Source organism: Phallusia mammillata, chromosome 2 (assembly GCF_965637545.1).
Source record: "Phallusia mammillata chromosome 2, kaPhaMamm4.hap1.1, whole genome shotgun sequence".
Taxonomy (NCBI): domain Eukaryota; kingdom Metazoa; phylum Chordata; class Ascidiacea; order Phlebobranchia; family Ascidiidae; genus Phallusia; species Phallusia mammillata.
In genome coordinates this window covers 17953601-17970394 of record NC_137253.1, presented here as the reverse complement: position 1 = coordinate 17970394, position 16794 = coordinate 17953601, and the positions used below count along the sequence as shown (strand labels likewise).

Sequence of the window (16794 nt, the reverse complement as noted above, 5' to 3'; positions counted from 1 at the left end):
ATGTCCCGTATGTAAACAGCATCACACCACATATCGGCACAATCAGCTATGTGACGTAACAACGGCATGACGTACAACGAAGGGAAAAAGGCAGAACATTACTGTAAGGCAGAACATTACATTACTGACACCGTTGAATATGTGACATCCGGTTCCTGTAACATTCTTTGAACCACTCTATCATTTCTAATACCACAAATAATGCGATCTCTAATGAGACTGTCTTTGATGTCCCCAAATTCGCAGTTAGCTGCCAACAGCTTTAGCTCGGCTGCATAAGCATCAATTGTTTCATGATCCTCTTTATTTCTTACAAAGAATTTATACCGGTCCATCGCTAGAATTCGTTTGCAATATGCATCGAACTTATCAAGAATTACCTTCGGATTTTTTCTTTCATTACTGAGTTCCCATGTATTGTAAATGTCCCGTCCATCCTGACCGATGTATAGTAAAAGATAACCAGTGTCATTCTGGTAGAATAATTTCCCATAAACAAAAAAATTTTACCACAAAATTTCAGGTACCATATCAAATGAAACATTAATGTAAAACACAATTAAAAAAGTAAAAAATTAATGGAAAAATGACATGATAAAGAGCATTTTAATGTGATCACGCGTCAAAGAATATAAATACTCAAAATAAAATAGAACCATGCAAAATCTTGTGCGTCCATTGTGACAGTTTTTCGAATTTTATTGTCATAATAGAAATCATAGCTCTCAGTTTTAAAACACACAAAAATTAGACGTGAAAAACTTTAATTTTGAAACTGTTCCGGAGGGGGTCTTTTAACCAGCTGGATACCATGTTGTAGCCCAGAGCTTACTCTTTTCTATCCCGTTGCCGTTACGACACACCCTTTGCGCATTTTTACAGCAGAACGCTTTACGCGAGAGACCTTTTTCAAATTTTCAAACATCTGTTTAATTTTTCCAATGCGAATAAATTAGCCGTAAACAACCTCAATTTTGAAACTGTTCCGGAGGGGGGCTTTTAACCAGCTGGATACCATGTTGTAGCCCGGAGCTAACTCTTTTCTATCCCGTTGCCGTTACGAGACACCTTTGCGCATTTTTACAGCAGAACGCTTTACGCGAGAGACCTTTTCAAATTTTTCAAACATATGTTTAATTTTTCCAATCCGAATATAATGGCCGTAAACAACCCTAATTTTGAAACTGTTCCGGAGGGGGGCTTTTAACCAGCAGGATACCATGTTGTAGCCCAGAGCTTACTCTTTTATATCCCGTTGCCGTTACGACACACCCTTTGCGCATTTTTACAGCAGAACGCTTTACGCGAGAGACCTTTTTCAATTTTTCAAACATCTGTTTAATTTTTCCAATGCGAATAAATTAGCCGTAAACAATCTCAATTTTGAAACTGTTCCGGAGGGGGGCTTTTGACCAGCAGGATACCATGTTGTAGCCCAGAGCTTACTCTTTTATATCCCGTTGCCGTTACGACACACCCTTTGCGCATTTTTACAGCAGAACGCTTTACGCGAGAGACCTTTTTCAATTTTCAAACATCTGTTTAATTTTTCCAATGCGAATACATTGGCCGTAAACAACCTTAATTTTGAAACTGTTCCGGAGGGGGGCTTTTAACCAGCAAGATACCATGTTGTATTATCAACATGCAAAATTTTAGTTTGTTTGAATAATCAAAAATGAGAAGCGAACATCTTAAATGATCGAAGGGCATCGCCGCCGTCTAACATAACGAGTTCGCACTATAGAAACGGGAAAGACCTACCGGCGATAAAAAACGAACGGTTAGCACATATTCAACCAGTTTTTGCAGACCAACTCGAAATTGCATCCATTATCAACGTGCAAAGTTATAGTTCATTCCAATGAGTCAATCAAAAATGAGAAGCGAACATCTTAAATGATCGAAGGACATGACCGCCCGTCAACATGACGCATTCGCACCATGGAAACGGGAAAGACCTACCAGCGATAAAAAACGAACGGTTAGCACATATTCAATCAGTTTTTGCAGACCAACTCGAAATTGCATCCATTACCAACGTGCAAAGTTATAGTTCATTCCAATGAGCCAATCAAAAATGAGAAGCGAACATCTTAAATGATCGAAGGGCATGACCGCCCGACAACATGACTCATTCGCACATTAGAAACGGGAAAGCCGTATCGACTCTAAAAACGGTTAAAACATGCAATTAATCAGCTTGTACAGAATAACATGAAATTGCAATCAGTACAAGGTTACGAAATTTCAGAAATCTATCATATACATAAGCGTGTATATGTCTTGTGCTCATAACAGACTATACTTCAGTGCCGTGCTATGTTTGCAACTCCGATGTGCTTTTCCACCACGAGTCGATTTAGTATGCATTTGTTTTGACTTAGGTTTTATTTGGCCATAAAAATTGGAAACCTCACTTCAAGACAAAGGACAAACCTAAACGTGTCAAGAAATTACTTTTTTACGGAATAATGCCCATTGTTACTGATTATATGCAAGAACTTTTGCACGCGTGGCACACACACTGCAAACAGGAGATAATTGCCGCATGTAGTGCAGTTATGCTTTCATGCACGCAGTGGTGATTACAAAAAAAGCTTTGAGGGAAAATAAACTCATTATTTGTTTGTTTAATATATTTCCGCATTAGAAAAAATCTACATGTCTTTGAAAATTTGAAAAAGGTCTCTCGCGTAAAGCGTTCTGCTGTAAAAATGCGCAAAGGGTGTGTCGTAACGGCAACGGGATAGAAAAGAGTAAGCTCCGGGCTACAACATGGTATCCAGGTGGTTAAAAGCCCCCCTCCGGAACAGTTTCAAAATTGAGGTTGTTTAAGGCTAATTTATTCGCATTGGAAAAATTAAACAGATGTTTGAAAAATTGAAAAAGGTCTCTCGCGTAAAGCGTTCTGCTGTAAAAATGCGCAAAGGGTGTGTCGTAACGGCAACGGGATATAAAAGAGTAAGCTCTGGGCTACAACATGGTATCTTGCTGGTTAAAAGCCCCCCTCCGGAACAGTTTCAAAATTAAGGTTGTTTACGGCCAATGTATTCTCATTGGAAAAATTAAACAGATGTTTAAAAATTTGAAAAAGGTCTCTCGCGTAAAGCGTTCTGCTGTAAAAATGCGCAAAGGGTGTGTCGTAACGGCAACGGGATAGAAAAGAGTAAGCTCCGGGCTACAACATGGTATCCAGCTGGTTAAAAGCCCCCCTCCGGAACAGTTTCAAAATTAAGGTTTTTCACGGCTAATTTTTGTGTGTTTTGACACTGAGAGCTATGATTTCTATTATGACAATAAAATTCGAAAAAATGTCACAATGGACGCACAAGATTTTGCATGGTTTTATTTTATCTTGAGTATATAGATTCTTTGACGCGTGATCACATTAAAATGCTCTTTATCATGTCATTTTTTCGTTTTTAATTGTGTTTTTCATTAATGTTTCATTTGATATGGTACCTGAAATTTTGTGGTAAAATTTTTGTGTTTAGGGGAAATTATTCTGCCAGAATGACACTGGTAAAAGATAACTACATTTCTCCACATTGGATTTTGCCGATAAAGGACCAAATAAAGTCAGTTCAATCATTTGTCGCCATTTCCGAAAAATCTCGGCAACGTTTCCATTGTGAAAACCCATTTCTTGTTTATTGCTTGGAAATTGCATTGTAAATCCAACACTTCTGACACCATGGATAATTTCATGAAATTAATACCTGCTTCGCAAACGGCTTTGCTGGTTTGTCAAGTGAAGAAAATTTTGAAATTCTTAACACAGATTGCAGTACAATAAGATTAGAAATTAAATACAACGTAATATATGTAGTGTTTTATTGCCAGGAGCCAACAGCACAACCGCACAGCACGCGCGCACAACTAGAATGACCTCCAAGGCAGGGCTGCCACTGAGATTTTTAAGATATCCCAAGGTCCCCTTACTAAAAATCCCAAGGTTTGTCCAAAAATCCCAAGATAGCGAAAACATGGCAGATACACAGGCTAGCTGGCGCAAGCAGCATAATTTTTATAGTTACACCAGGTCCCAGCCATCACGTACCTTTGAAAAGACAAGAAATACCAGAAAAATGCAAAAGAAAAAATATTTTTTGTGTACATTTTTTTACTGGCACATGATATATCGAAAAGCCTGTAGTACTGGCCTAACTCACTAGTTTTGACAGGGAATTCAATCAACTTACACGGCTTCGAACACAAAATTGATGAAGCACCCCAGATAACATATATTTGTTGGCAAAACGTTGGGTGAACATCAAATTTTAATCGGGCCAACTAGTCGGGTTACCGTTGGGTAAACGTCTAAATGCTCGTTGGTTCCTCGTTGGCTTCTGGACGGCGAAACCGTCAGGCCAACCAGTCCCCTACGTAATCCCCAACCGTATTACTCATCGGGCCAATTTTTACCCATCGTTGGCCCAATGCTTTCACCAACGTCCTTTCTACAATGGTTCAACGTTTGTTCTGCACACGGTTTTCTGCTTACAAACAGCACCACACACTTCGCACAATAACAATTTCTGTATTAAAACGAAGTAACGAATGTAGGAAGATGGAAATTGTTATTTTGAGAGTAAATGGGCTTCCCATTTCTTTCTTTCCCTCTCTTTGTGGCCTCCGTCGCGGTCTTTTGCGAAACGTATCCAGTCTGCGTTGATATCGGCATCCGTTGCACTGGCGGTGATGTGATTTCGACGCACCGCTCCTGTAAAAATATTTATGTTATTATGCAACCTCCAGGTGGGTTACCTCCCGAAAAAATAAATTTTTTCACTGAATTTTGTTCTATAAATGTATTATTGTGACAATAGAATATGTGGCATTAAAGTTTAAAGATATTCGAAATGGTTTACTACACTCTTCTAGCAGCAGGCCTTGCAAAGTATGAGCCAGGGCATTTTGTAGTCACTACAAATATTACCAGCTAAAGCATATTTACCCTTTCTGTAATGTAATCATTTCTGTGGACCCCCTTGTACAATTACCCTGTGCTAGAAACGAAATCCTAACTTTTGGAGGTTTTCCAATCCTAGGGTGGGAACCACTGATATGTGAGGTAAGTGTCAAACTTACTTTGAATTATTTCATTGAGTCCAAGAAGGGTAAATGCATGTTTTTTTCCTTTGCCTTTCATGTTGAACTGCAAAGCAAGTTTATTGCTTACACAATGCACCAAGATATGTCTTACAGTTGTGCTGATGTCCTTTCCAACAATACTGCCCAAATATTGTACCTGTTAGATACAACAATAAGAAATCATTACCAAAAAAAGCCAATCACCCATTTTCATTATAGAAATTATTGTACACAACACCCACCTTTTTCACACAAAAAAGCTGACTCACTCCTATACTTCATAAATTAACCTAACAAGTGTAAAGCCTTTTGTAATTAAACCAGGTTATTTTGAACTGTTTTGTCTTTGTCTTTTAAAACATCTTCGAAGTGTTCCAAAGATTCCATGTCATTTAGTGGAAACGACACATTTGATGGCAACTTTATCGGGTTAGAAGGGTTCTGGGAGTTGTTTTGAAGTACAGCCAACACATTTGCCAGTTGCAGTTTCACATGTTCAATGCCACATAGAATTTGTTTTTGAACAGCTAATAATAGAAAAACTTTAAGTACAAAATACAACTGCATAAACAAAAATACATACATGTGGAAGTATTTTGGGACGCACAAGTTTTTTCAGAAAAGGAGTCATCATTGGAAAATTCAAATGAATCATCAATTCGCTAAAAAAACAAAAATAATCAAAAATGTGTCAAGAAATATATATATATATATATACACAAACTTTAGTAAGTACCATAGAAAGACCTTTAAATCAGTCGCTGTATATTATCATTTAACAAAATTAATGCATTTCTAACAAGCAACCTGATATTTAAAAATGATGTTGCTCTGGTACTTCCTGCAGTGACAAATTTATAGCCTTTAATTATTCATTCTTTCACTGTACTTGGAAGGAGATTAATTATTTTGGCAACATATAATATTACCCAATAACTGTACATGGAAATTCAGTTTTAACCACACCAGATTTTGTAAATATGTTTGAAAACATGACACACCTGATCACTTTCCAAAAGTTTATGCTCCAATTCTTCTGGATTCTGAGCACTTGAGGTACGTATCAAGGGTGGCGGTAAAGGTGCAGATTGAGTTCTTTTTTTAGAAGGGGGAGATGAGTCATCACTATCAGAGTCAAAATCAGCATAACGAGCCACTGGTCTAAAAATAAAACTAATGATAAACATGGACTGTATGAAAAACTTTCGTTAAAATGATCTGTGATACTTTTTCAATTTTTTCATAGGTTAACATTCAAGATAACTAACAAACCTTTTTATCCGCTTCTTTGACACTTCAGAATCAGAAATATCTGATGTTTGAAGATCTGAGACTTCTTCTGCTTGGCGCAATTTTTCTCGGGCCTTCAAGTATGAATCTAGTCATTGCAGTTTTGTAAGTATACATACAAAACAACAAGCATGCAAGCACAAATGAAATACCTGTTTTGTACATTACCCTTTTTACAGTGCATGAAGTCCAAGTTGAATCAGCATCTACATGGTTTTTGACACACTTTGCAATTTTTAAACTGTTCCTATATGGCGGCCAATAACAGAGCTTCTCATTTTCCCTCAGCCACCCCAAAGGTATTATTTCAATCATTGAACAACCACTCTCATCATTTTCTCCAGAAAACTCTACTACAGCATACATGACTATAAATAACCCGTAGATGAAATAAGTTTAACAATGTTCTTCAAATACAACAAAGCCATGCTTATGTGGCAACAATACACATTTGCTTTCAACTTCTGACAACATACACACATATAGCTTTTCATGAAGATCACATACAAAATATGTGCCAAATGTTTTAGAGCTGGTAGGATAGGAATAAAACTCAACAGCATGTTCAAACTTTTTGTATGCTAACAAAATTGCATTTTGGTCTTCCAAGGAAACCAAAGTGTTGAATATTTTTATAATCTGTCCCTTAAGTTTAAAGCAATTGTTGCCATTACTCACAGAAATTGCAAAAATTGGCAATTGCAACTTCCGGTACTGCAGAAATCCATTGCCAAAAGATTGTGGCAAAGGCCCAGATTTATGTAAGTGATGAAAAGAAATCCGTTTTTTACTTCTGTCAGAAACAGACATAAAATCTTCTGACAACCTTCTTAACACTTGTTGCAAAGGATACTTGGGCTTTCGCACCATGCGTTTCAATTTTTGCAAATAATTTTCAAAAGGAAAAGATGCAAAATTGTCCAGTGCACCATAGGTTTTAACATCATTACAAATATGCAACAAACCATGAACATTATACACCAAATTTTCACATCCATATAACTGAGTAAAATGTTTTACAAATAAATTTAACAAGTTGTTGGCATAATCACACCAACTTTTACACAAAACAGGACTTCGCAAAATAAATATCGCCACATGCAAAAGCATAAAATTTTTGTAAACATTATTATCCAAAACACTTTTTAAAACAATTGGTCCAGTATACAACAGAAATTGGCGAAACTCAGTAGCTTTCCATCTGTCACATTCATTTAAACCCCTAGGTTTTCGAGCAAACTCAGATGGTATAAAACTTCGCAAACCAAGCAATGAAGCTGAGATGGCCTTTACCTGTGAACAACTAATGCGAGTTGTTAAAGGTCCATGACACCAAAGGCCAATTAGGCGTCTTGTCACACCCAAGCATATTAAATGCATGTAATCAAGAGGAAAGTTAGACACTAGTCCAACATTAAGTGATAAAAAAGGAGATACAGATAAATGATGCTCATCATCTTCCATATCAGCAAAGGACTTGTCAGTACGCAAGGGAGCATTAAAATCAGGATAAGTCATTCGATGATTATTCCAATGTCCATGTTGGGTGCATTTGTCACAACCTGCATAGCCATTGTGTTGCTTGATGCACTTTATTAAAGATCGGGCAGGAGAATCACAGATAACAGAAGATAGTTTGACACTAAAATGTTGTTTGTCATAAGTCAAACCCTTTTCTTCAATGGATTTCATTTCAGCAATAAATTCTTCCAGATATTGCTGAACCGGCTTTGGCTTACAAGGTCCATAAAAAAGACCTATTAGAAAAGGACTTGCATATGAAAGATTAGTAATCATTCCCAAAATTGGCCAAAATTGACTGTTTGTGCTTTTGAACAAAGGCAAGCCATCAATGTTTATTTGTATCAAAAATATTTTTTCTGGGAAAGTTGAAAGCTTACTCAATTCCTTTAAAATACAATTCTCCACACCAAAATGATAGTACTCGCCACCGCAAATTGCCTTCACATCATAAGTTGTGGCTGTTTGAAGCAATGTGCGGGGATCCTTTGGCAAAAATGGATGAGCAACCCTTAAAATACACAAAAGAGAAGACAAGGAAGCATGAGAAATTCTATTAGAAGTAGCCCATGTTGCTAATTCAGCTTTCATATTTAAACAGCTTTCAGAAGAATTGTCATCCTCATCATCACTACTGTCAATACTAAAACAGTTGTCTTGTGTTTCACAAAAAGTTACATCATTACTTGTAACACAATTTAAATCCAAAACATCAATGTTCACCGTCTCATAACTGCTGTGTTCCTTGATAACTGGTTGCTCTTTCTGGGAGTCAAGTTCCGACACCAACTTCCTGACGTTCCGTTTTACTTGACGTCGAATTGTCCACTGTGATTTTACTTTTAACTTACGCGGCATTTTTAACACTACAGCGTTCTAATAAACGCGAATCTGTAAAAACATTTTTACGTGAAGGCCACCGACGACACTAGCAGTCTCTGTCTTTTTTGGCGGGCTTTTGGTCATGTGACTCAGATACGTCATCACAAACATTCGGGCAGGCAATTTTAAGGTTTTCCCGCCAAAACCTAGACGCCAGAGTAATTGGAAAGGTATGGGTTGTAAGGTTGCCAAAGTAAGTTGTTGTAAACTGACATGGGATAAATCGAATGATATTATTGTAAACAAACGTACGTCCCATATAGCTCACTTCCTTATAACTGCGAACCAGCCCCTTTGCGCCTACGTTGGCGTTGCTTTTTTAAACCAACGGTTGGGCTTCGGACCGAACGCCAACATAGGTGATGAAAATATAAATAATTGGTTAAGATTCAAAACAAACAAAACGATTATGCATTTGTCTAACCAAACGCCTTGCTAATAAATTTAAAGAAACCAGGCTGTATTTACTGAAAAATCAATGCGCCAATGGTGGGCCAAACACCAAGAGCCAACGCCAACGAAAAATATGTTGGCCAACGGTCTGCCAACAAAGTCTTGCTATCTGGCTGTCACGCAAATCGTTAGATAAAAAAATGATTTTTGCAAAAGGATCATTTTTGTTTGCAAGAATAGTATTAATTGAATCTTAAACGCATTAAATGAATAATTTCAAAAAATCCCAAGGTTTAAAAAGTTTTTCCCAAGATCCCAAGCTCAGCACTGAAATCCCAAGATCTTGGGAAAAATCCCAAGGAGTGGCAGCCCTGCTCCAAGGAGGTGGAGACTGGAGAGGTACAAGAAAGACTACGTGGTAGAAAACCACTCAAGCGTATAAATACGTCATAAATTTACTACAATATAAAGGTCGCTAAAGTTACCACTCGCATTTTATTGATCAAACACGCTTAGCATCACCTTCTTCTCGGTTTTGGTCACTTGCAGAAACAAGTCTAAATAATAGCTCTCACAAACGCACAATTACTCCTCATTTCATTCACAATGGAATTAACGTATTCAACGAAGCTGATAAAGCCAACCTCCTCAATAATCACTTTGCTTCAATCTCTACTTAACCTTCACATCTACTCTCAATGCAATTACCCCCAATGTTAAACAAAGTCACCTTATCCATTTCTCCGTTCGAAGTAACTTCGTTCAGAGTTACCAAGTACTGCGCAACCTACATACAAAATCTTCGTATCCGTTGAGCATTCTTACAAAATTCTCAAAAAAGCGCAGAATCTTTAGCATTGCCAATTAGTTATTTATTCACTTACATAATATTCCTGGGTACTTTTCCTAATGAGTGGTAAAAAGCTACGATAATTCCAGTGTACAAGGCAGGGTCTAAAAGTGACGTGAAAAACTATCGTCCTATTTCGCCGCTGCCTTCTCTGTCAAAGGTATTTGAAAAACTTCTTCACAAGCACATTGTCAACTTTTTATAAGTTAAAAACTCCTAAACCCGAACAATTCCGGTTTAAGCAATAACTACTCCACTATAACCAGTCTTCTAGAATCAAGATTTAACTCACAATATTTATGCCAACAAGGACTTAGGACATGGTTCTTAAAAGAACCGGTGGGAAATTTAACGTTTGCAGAGGGAAAATGTGCAAGCCATAAGTCACCGAATTTCGACCTACTGGAAATGATGGCAGTACGGTACGGTACGATACGATACGATACGCAGCAACTTTCATTAAAAAATACGGTTCGCAGGTACGATACGCAAAGAACGCTGAGATACGGGTACGGTACGTATGGTACGGTCCTTCACTAGAGCGTACCACGTACCGTACGACCGTACTGGTACGCATAATAAATGTTGATTAAACGGTCATTTTTGGCATCGCTACCATTTGCAGATAATATCAAAATTGTCTTAAACTTGAATTTAAATTGTTGATGACATGATTTCATCACAATGTCCTTGTACCAAAATAGTGCTCAAACCAAAATAGTCCTTGTACCAAAATAGTGCTCAAGTTTATGACGTCACTGCTAAATATTTTGTGCTTTCGGGCTCACCGCTATGCAAAAGGAGGGTTACACGAACTGTAGACGCAGTATTAAAACGCGCACATGACAAGAACAGAGATTAACTCGGCTATAGTTAAAAAAAAAGCTGTAGTGATGTTGCCTCTTTTGCAGCAATGATTTTAAGAAACATGCTGTTGAAAGTTACACACTGTCGCTACACGAGCCCATTGTAGAAAACTCGTCAACCTTTCATTTCGAATAAGCTGGTTGTAGTGGGCAGCATGTTTAGAGTTTAGACACCTCTCCTTTAAGTGCATGTCATAAAATGTACCCAACCTAATCCCGATTGGTTTATTTGAAGGTGCGGTACGATTTCGCGTACCGTACCTCAAGTACGGTACGTTGGCGTTTTGATTTTTGACATTTGGTACGGTACGCTCTACGTAACGAGGTACGGTCAATGCAATACGTACCGTGCCGTACTGCCATCCTTGCCCACTGGTCAGAACTGGCCTTAAATAAACCGTTGTGAACTTACTACGATAGTATTCCCGCAACAACATGAAAGATCAATTTCACAAGTCGCATAAAAATCCGAAAGCCGTTAGTGCATCACAGACAAGACTAAAAATGTCAATGCCTTTGTTATTGTCCGCGAAAAATACCTTTCTGAAGTTGATTGTGATGCAATAAATGAGTATTACAAGCACAGTGGCCTCTTCAATATTCCACATAATTTTACTCACTGACGGAAGCACTACTTAACCCAAATAAGATTGCAATAAGCCTTTGAGCTCTTCCAGGTTCTGGCCAAATCGAGTCCCAAAATTATTTTAATCGAAGAATAAAATTTTTGGTTAATGTAGGGCAAAAACATCATTACAATAAAAATAACAGAGTGGGAAATTCGAACTTGGCGATTGATTTTACTAGAAAACTACTCCAAGAAGGTTATAAATCACTGACTTAGTAAATGATTGCAGAATTGTCCTTTTAGACGTTTCCGTTCGATCGAGTTTTGCACCATGGGTTGCTGCAAGAGTTACAGGAAGTTGGCATAAATGGAAACCTAGTAACCTACTCAAACAATGTTTTTTTCAAGCTTCATGCCCACCTACACTGTAAATTGAAATGGTGGAAAACAAAGGGTGGGGAAAATAAAAGGTGGTATGATCCACCTATTGGGGTGGTACAGCTTAAAAGGTGTAATTTCACACCATTTTAAGACCAAATTTCCACCCGTCCTATAATATTGGTGTAAATACCAACCCTCAGTTCTCACAAGGGTGGGTATATGCGCAAAGGTATTTTAAAAGACGCGGTAACACATTGCTAATCGTTTGAAACAATTTGGGTACTGCAATAACTTGCAATTAGGCGGTCAATACGCGATTTAGACCATTTGGTGCTAGGATTTCTCTTCCGTTTTCATTGCGGTCAAGGTTTGGAAATATGTTCAAGCCGTGGAAATACGACATTGGAGGTTTGGAATTGTATTTACTCTAGTATAAATGATTACTATACTGACAAAAAAACCAGGTAGTATATTTGTATTTAAACAACGCATCTTTTTACAACAAACCTTCCTATAACTGCAGTCTATGTAACGTAAATTGAAAAGTTTTTCAGAAGTTTAAGGCAGATGTTAGTATCCTACATGTTACTTTTACGTTCTAAGAGCGAAATCCGTAGCAGCAATGTATGGCAGTCGCGACTTAGAACTGTAACCAAACGAGCCAGTGGCATTTTTTGAAAAAAAAACATGCACATTTATCACGCTGGATCTCATCAACGCGACTTATGCACGCTATACAGTATACATCATAATATTAGGGGAGTTGGTAGAAATACGAGTATAATTAAAATGAACAAATCACCGGTGAAAAAGTTTTCATTGTTAGTGAAGCTTTAGCAACACAGCAAGATACAGATTGTCGCATAACAATCCCAATTGTTACATCAGACAGAATTCTGGGATCGCCCAAGCTGAGTTGCAGGGGCATGTTTGTTTTATTATGACGTTTGCGGTAAGCCACACCCAGAGTTCAGCTTGCGCAGACGCCACGTTTTGTGCCGATTTGGAGGATTTGGAGTTTGGATACGGATCGGAAACAGTTTTAAGGTTTGTTGGTTATACTTTTTGTTTACCTTGCAAACTGACCAGTAACTGGATGCATATTAAAGTTTTTAAAATGTATGGAGTTGCGTAGTAGACCTGTGTATCTCTAACCTATTTTATTGCGTGACCAAGTCAACGTTTTTTTAGAAAAAAATGGCCCACTTTCTCATCAGTATGGCTAGCAGGTCTTGATAATTGGTACATCAGCACTTTACAAACTACTATATGGCCCACAAGCTAATTAGTTAAGAAACACTGGTGCAGACAATACTGCTTGTCCATTAGTTTTTGGTTTATTTTATATGCATTTGGTAATTGTTGGTTTTGTGGATTGGTTGTGTTAAGTATAAAAATACCTTTTAAAATTATATGTATCAGCAATATAGATTCAACTTGTAGGTTCATTAAAAGTGAGTTGTGTATGTTGTTTTTCTTGCAACTGATAAAGTATGTACATTTGAAGACAAATCTCAGATCAAAATAAAAAAACAATGTAAGCTGGAATTTTATGTCCACATGAAACTGAAACGTGTGTTTGCCAATGCATTTCTAAAAAAAACTCCTTTAATATTTAAGAAATGAACATCATCATGTGACTGTGCCGCCATTGTGTTGCACAATAAACTTTTGCTCCAGAAAGTATTCTTCACCAAACCAAAGGGTGTCAAATATATTTTACATTTCGGTTTAAATGGTGGTGTTATAGTGGTTTCGTAAAATATGACATGTTTAATTTCCAAACGTTTCAGTGAGTGCTTATGTAATGTGCAAGAGCATTCTCTGAAATGTTTAGATAATAATTTAGGTTGCTTTTTATCTCCTGTATCATCCTTGTTACCGTCATTAAGGTTATTTTTGTTCGCAGATTAAAAAGTAAATATGGAATATCATGTGACCTGTAGTGAGAGAAAAGTGATATTAACCTGTATATCAAAACTGGATGTGACCAATCAAATTGAGACTACATTCAATATCACCCATCCGTTCTCAATTCAGCTTTACTCACAAACGTTTAATGACTGGGTGGATGTAGATAATCTAACAGATTTGCCAGAAAGTGGCAAACTTCTTGTCAAAGGTATTTGCATGTAATACAATACACCAGTTAATGTTTTACACTCATGTTGATTGTGACAATATGTCTTAATGTTGTTTGTATTTGTACAATTTTGGCTTAGAATCAATCAATCAATCAATCAATCAATACTTTATTTGTCACGCTTGGCATTAAAACATTTGCATAAACAAAATAGTAACACATAAACAAAATAGTAATACATAAACATAAACAAAAGTAATATGCGCGCGACCGGGCCAGTGAGAGCCAAACATTGGCCATCGAGTCACTTGACCCGTTTCTGTTTATTTAAGAATTGAAGGAAAAGGGGACGAGAGAAATAAAGGGACTATGTGATGCTAATGTTGGCATTGAAAGAAAAATATATGAAGTAATAAGGCCAAAAACACAAAATGCAATAAACAACAAAGGGAGTACCAGAAAAGGAACATCGCAATGCAACAAAAGAAACCAGTACTGTCAAACAGCGTGAAAGAAATTGCACGAATCGTTGTGGAGTCTGACGATGTGAGTAATTTAAGCTCGAGGGCAAATGCGTTTAATTGCTGAATTTGGAATTTGGGGTGTGATCAATTAGTGGAAAAACAATGCGAGGCATGTTTATGTTTAGCACGTAGAAATATGCGATTAAATAATTTTCAGATTGTTTACCGGAGATACAAAATGATAATGAGACTGCAACACATCTTTCATCCTCATCTTCACTTTCAACTACATCCCCCTCAGTAGAAACTGATGGATGGTTGGTTAGATACAAGCTTCCAAAACTCATTGGTGATGCTTTGGAAGATTGCAACTATCCAAGCAAACTAACCAACAAAATTAGGAGCAAAATTGTTCAACTCGTCTGTGATTCAATTTTACCACATAATATGTAAGTGTGATATAGTTTGTTTGAAAATAGCTTGTAACGTACACATTAAATATTACTAATACTGTAAAAATTAATTACAGGTACCCATCACCCTTACAAATGAGAACAGTATTAATGGAATTAGTAAAGGCATATCCAGTATTGCAAGATCAAAACAGTAGCAGTCCAATAGTAAGTAGGTGCGAGATTTCTGCCCAGCACAGTACTGATTTTGGTTTGTTTTGTAGAGCACATGGGTTTGTAGTTTGCGACAAAGATTTAAAGACATAAGAAGACCCCTTCATTCAGATGTGCAAATTGCTGCTATGAAAATAAAGTATGGCGGTCGAGAAAGGCAGGATTCTTCAAGGAGGTTGTTTAAAGATGTGAGTATGTACATATATTTATTAAAAGTTTTCTAGGTTTGCAAGTTAGATAGGTTTATTTTCAGTTAATCACCAAAAGTGAGGTTATGTTCCAAATTGTGTGTTTGCATACAGAGTTTTGAAGATGAGGAATCCGTTGCACTGCATTCTAAAATAGCACAATTGGAGCTGGCCAAACCACATCCAAGTCATGATTTAATAGAAGACTGCCATAAGTGTACATTCGAGTTTTGGAGAAATATCATTGCAAGAGGTGCAGCAAGTAATGACATTTTAGACCATGCAGTTTCCAACACTTCATGAAATCAATTTGGTAGGTGGATCTTTTCACATTATATTTAATGTACCCATTTTAATGTAATAACCATTTTATTGAAATTGGAATGTCCAGTGATTTGTCTGTTTCAGATATTTTTGGCAACAGAATTGATTCTTAAAGTAGATGTATTGCAAACATTCATGGAAAAATTTGGTGACCAAAAATGCTGCAGAGACTGGAGAATCTTATTAAACCTAATCATAATCACCAAGTACATTTCACAGGTATATATTAATTTAAATTTCATGTTTTAAAATATGTGTACGGTTTAAGCAATGGGTGATGTACCAGTAATATTTTTATTTTAAATTGTAATTGACTTTGAAATGATGCTATTTTGCACAAATGCTGTGGGTTATAACTTGTTTTATAATATGCAGGAGGATGAAAGAATATATACTTGGTGTTTGTTGGTGGAAAGAAGTTATGTGTTGCACCTAATTTGCCACAAGCCGTAGTTGCAATGATCTGCAGCTATTGGGTGTTCGACATTTGCTTTCCGAAACAATTGGTCAAGTCCCTACAACTTTTCTGCTGTATTCTAAATTTACCACTGAAAAATCGTCACATTGGTGTACAGCGTGTTTCAAACAAGCTGTAAGCGAAGTGCAAAGTAAATTTTGTGAAACCTGTTTTGCAAATACATTTTGTGAAACCCTGTTGTACTGGAACACCTTTGCAGGTGGAGATACCGACACCCTATAGTGGTGCAGACAGCTGAGTGGTGGTTGCCACCAATGGGGGCAAATTCACACCTACTATGGTGGAGTTCACAGGTGGAACTTACCACCTTCGTTATCTAAAGGTGGGAAGCAACTCCACCCTAAGTTGGAGTTTGTGGACCACCAATTTTGGTGTTAGTTTCCACGACTACCATTTACAGTGTATGCTGGTATTCCACAAGGTCCAATCTTTGGTCTATTGCTTTTTTAATGTAAATGACATTTCCAACAATATAACTTGTAACATTTCGCTTTTTGCTGATGACACAGCACTCGACTTTTCCGATCATTTTCGCGAAATGTTGCAGCATGATCTTAATCTACTTGACAAATGGCCATCCACCTGGGCATTCACATTTAAATCATCTAAACGTAGAGTTTTATCCTTATCCAAAAAATCCACACATCTCACAATTTATTTTAAAGGTTGCGCTTTGCCAGAGTCTTCAACCCACAAATACTTGGGTCTTTTGTTCACACCAAATTTATCCTGGCAACACCACATTTGTTACATTTGCCATAAAGCACGAGTGCAACTAAATCG

The 16794-nt window shown here is 37.2% G+C and overlaps 3 protein-coding genes across 3 annotated transcripts; 1 reads left to right on the top strand and 2 right to left on the bottom strand.

Moving 5' to 3' along the window:
• Positions 1–4527: 4527 nt before the first annotated feature.
• LOC145214680 (uncharacterized) lies at positions 4528–6753 on the bottom strand. The gene is made up of 7 exons (XM_080083260.1): positions 6540–6753; positions 6370–6475; positions 6099–6258; positions 5681–5759; positions 5419–5624; positions 5095–5254; positions 4528–4726 (listed from the first exon to the last, which is right to left on the bottom strand). Exons 1-7 carry the CDS (start codon positions 6751–6753, stop codon positions 4584–4586), a joined length of 1068 nt encoding a protein of 355 aa, XP_079939386.1. The 3' UTR covers positions 4528–4583.
• Positions 6754–6755: 2 nt separating this feature from the next.
• On the bottom strand, positions 6756–8689 carry LOC145214679 (uncharacterized). Its single transcript, XM_080083259.1, has 2 exons — positions 8632–8689; positions 6756–8419 (listed from the first exon to the last, which is right to left on the bottom strand). The coding sequence occupies exons 1-2, from the start codon at positions 8637–8639 to the stop codon at positions 6784–6786; spliced, it is 1644 nt and encodes a 547-aa protein (XP_079939385.1). The 5' UTR covers positions 8640–8689; the 3' UTR covers positions 6756–6783.
• Positions 8690–11927: 3238 nt separating this feature from the next.
• LOC145214850 (sterile alpha motif domain-containing protein 3-like) lies at positions 11928–16444 on the top strand. The gene is made up of 9 exons (XM_080083458.1): positions 11928–12256; positions 12737–12895; positions 13758–13970; positions 14613–14844; positions 14925–15015; positions 15072–15209; positions 15324–15522; positions 15618–15752; positions 15909–16444. Exons 3-7 carry the CDS (start codon positions 13772–13774, stop codon positions 15510–15512), a joined length of 849 nt encoding a protein of 282 aa, XP_079939584.1. The 5' UTR covers positions 11928–12256; positions 12737–12895; positions 13758–13771; the 3' UTR covers positions 15513–15522; positions 15618–15752; positions 15909–16444.
• The last annotated feature ends 350 nt before the right edge of the window (positions 16445–16794 follow it).

What these genes read in the sequence shown, in the direction of transcription:
- LOC145214680 (XM_080083260.1), bottom strand. Translation starts at nt 6,753, where the DNA reads ATGTATGCTGTAGTAGAGTTTTCTGGAGAAAATGATGAGAGTGGTTGT. An exon ending in AACTTTTGGAAAGTGATCAG is followed by an intron (nt 5,760 to 6,098) that starts GTGTGTCATGTT and finishes TTGTTTTTTTAG; the next exon opens with CGAATTGATGATTCATTTGA. An exon ending in AAACAGTTCAAAATAACCTG is followed by an intron (nt 5,255 to 5,418) that starts GTTTAATTACAA and finishes TGTATCTAACAG; the next exon opens with GTACAATATTTGGGCAGTAT.
- LOC145214850 (XM_080083458.1), top strand. Translation starts at nt 13,772, where the DNA reads ATGGAATATCATGTGACCTGTAGTGAGAGAAAAGTGATATTAACCTGT. An exon ending in TCAATTTTACCACATAATAT is followed by an intron (nt 14,845 to 14,924) that starts GTAAGTGTGATA and finishes AATTAATTACAG; the next exon opens with GTACCCATCACCCTTACAAA. An exon ending in AAAACAGTAGCAGTCCAATA is followed by an intron (nt 15,016 to 15,071) that starts GTAAGTAGGTGC and finishes TTTGTTTTGTAG; the next exon opens with AGCACATGGGTTTGTAGTTT.